This window comes from Acanthisitta chloris, unplaced genomic scaffold (assembly GCF_000695815.1).
Source record: "Acanthisitta chloris isolate BGI_N310 unplaced genomic scaffold, ASM69581v1 scaffold22086, whole genome shotgun sequence".
In the NCBI taxonomy this organism is placed as follows: Eukaryota; Metazoa; Chordata; class Aves; order Passeriformes; family Acanthisittidae; genus Acanthisitta; species Acanthisitta chloris.
The window spans coordinates 2,712-5,035 of record NW_008680007.1 but is presented as its reverse complement, the minus strand read 5'-3'; the positions used below and the strand labels follow the sequence as shown (position 1 = coordinate 5,035).

The following is a 2,324-nucleotide window of genomic DNA, read 5'->3' as shown; positions in this document are numbered from 1 at the left end:
CTGCCAGTGGGACCCACCTGGGGTGGGCACAGCTGACCTCCAGCCTGGGCTCCCAGGCACTACAAGACAGAGTTCGACAAGCTGAAGATATGGTACGAGCATCGGCTCATCGATGACATGGTTGCCCAGATGCTGAAATCCTCCGGTGGCTTTGTCTGGGCCTGCAAGAATTATGACGGGGACGTCCAGTCAGACATCCTGGCCCAAGGTGGAGCAGTGTGCGGTGGGCTGATTGTGGCCACCCTCACAGGGCCACCCTGACCCCCATCCCGCTGCAGGGTTTGGCTCCCTGGGGTTGATGACCTCTGTCCTGGTGTGTCCGGATGGGAAGACCATTGAGGCTGAGGCTGCCCACGGTACTGTCACCCGCCACTACCGGGAGCACCAGAAGGTGAGTGTGCTCTGCCAGCATGACCTGCCTGTGCCAGGCTGCCCACAGCGTGGTGCCTGTGCCAGACAGCTGACCACTCTCTCTGCACAGGGACGACCCACCAGCACCAATCCCATCGCCAGCATCTTTGCCTGGACACGTGGCCTGGAGCACCGGGGCAAGCTGGACAGTAACCCTGACCTCATCAAGTGAGCAGGGTGGGGGTCCCTGCCAGCAGCTGCTCTCGTTGCAGCCATGGTGGGATTCATAGTGCCAACGTGGTGTCGCCATCCCCAGGTTTGCGCAGACTCTGGAGAAGGTCTGTGTCAACACAGTGGAGAGTGGGACGATGACAAAGGACCTCGCTGGCTGCATCCACGGCCTTGCCAAGTACGGGTGGCTCTTGGGGTGGAGCTGGGGGTGGCTGCCTGCCATCAGGGTAGGGTGGCCATGTGGGTGACCATGAGGGCAAAGCTGGCCCTGTGTGGTGGCCACAAGAGCAGGCTAACCATGGTGGGGGTGACCACTGGCCTCTGGACAACCCCTGGGGATTTAAGAGTGTCTAGTCACAGCTGGCATGGTCAGGCTCTGCCTGTAGCTGGGCAGGGGCCACATCACATACCCAGGACTATGCTGCCTGCAGGGGGGTGGGTAGGGATCTCCCAAGCACGGGACCCCCCTAGCCCCTCTCTGTCCCTTCAGTGTGAAGCTGAACGAGCACTTTGTGAACACAACCGACTTCCTTGATGCCATCAAGAACAACCTGGACAAGGCCCTGGGCAAGAAGTAGGAGAGCAAGGGTGCCCTGTGGTCTTGCTGTCCCTGGGATGGATGGGGTGGGGTGTGCCCAGCGCCACCCTCAGCTCCCCAGCTCAGTTCAGAAACAGTTGAATCATTTTTATAAGCAGTTTTCTTACAAGTGTTTTTAAAGCTTTTGTAGCAGAGGTGTGTAGGGCTGGGGGGACTGTCCTGCACTGACTCATGTACCCTTTTCCCACCACATGGTGCCATTAAACATGTCCCTGGCCACAGCGTGTAGTGGTGGCACAGCTCTGTGGCACAGGCGGGGGGGTGCCAGACTACTCACCTGCTCGCTAGCTTGGGAGACCATGGGCCCCCACACTTCGGTACTGGCCTGAGGTAGTGTGTGGGGGTCTGCACTGGCTGGTGGCACAGAGCTGACCTGGCCAAGACTACAGCCATCTCCATCCGGCCCCAAGGCTGGATGATGTTAGGAGGTGAATGGCAAGGGGTGGCTGGCACACTGCCTTGTGAAGGACTGAGTGGTGCCACCCCCAAATCCAGCCCCTGGCTTTTGGGATGGGGCAGATCATGCCCCGCCCTGGGGAGCACAGCTGCCAGTGATATGTGGCATGCAGGGCAGTCACATCAGGGGTCCCAGACTCTGTGCCCTGGCTGGACCTAACATCCTGGTGCCTGCTGGGACCCTGCCCAGCTCCAGGCAGACTTCAGGTAGGGGGGACACACAAATGCTGTGGGTGCTATCCAGTCCCCCTACCCCACAGCAGCTATGTCCCAGCTGCTTCTCCCCTCAATCCCTAGGCATGGAGGAGACAACCTCCTACCTCATGGATTGTGCTGACCCAGCAAGAGCCTCTTCCCAAGCCCCAGAGCAACTGAAGGAGTAAGGAGGGAGTGCCAGGTCCTTAGTGTGAGGCCCTGCCCAGGACCCTGCTCTGGTTCCTCAGCCCCTCACAGCCCCCTGCTCCCCGCACAGACCACACAGGTTACACAGGTTTACAAAGCACATTGGTTGAAGGAAACTGAACTCAGTGAAAAGATAAATCCAACCATGCGGCACATCTGAAAAAAATAAATTACTTTCAAAATACCATCATCTGCTGGGGCTGGGCTGGGTCTGCCTCCCCAGATGTGCCGCTAGCTGCAGCTCTGGACCGCGAGCTGTGGGCACCAACTGTACCCCGAGTGTCTA

The 2,324-nt window shown here is 59.2% G+C and overlaps 1 protein-coding gene across 1 annotated transcript in view; it reads left to right on the top strand.

Moving 5' to 3' along the window:
- LOC103804928 (isocitrate dehydrogenase [NADP], mitochondrial-like) overlaps positions 1-1,160 on the top strand; it is a 2,897-nt gene extending 1,737 nt beyond the window's left edge. The window contains 5 exon segments of the mRNA XM_009077563.1: positions 57-208; positions 279-391; positions 482-579; positions 668-760; positions 1,073-1,160. Coding sequence (XP_009075811.1) covers positions 57-208; positions 279-391; positions 482-579; positions 668-760; positions 1,073-1,160 — 544 coding nt within the window.
- The last annotated feature ends 1,164 nt before the right edge of the window (positions 1,161-2,324 follow it).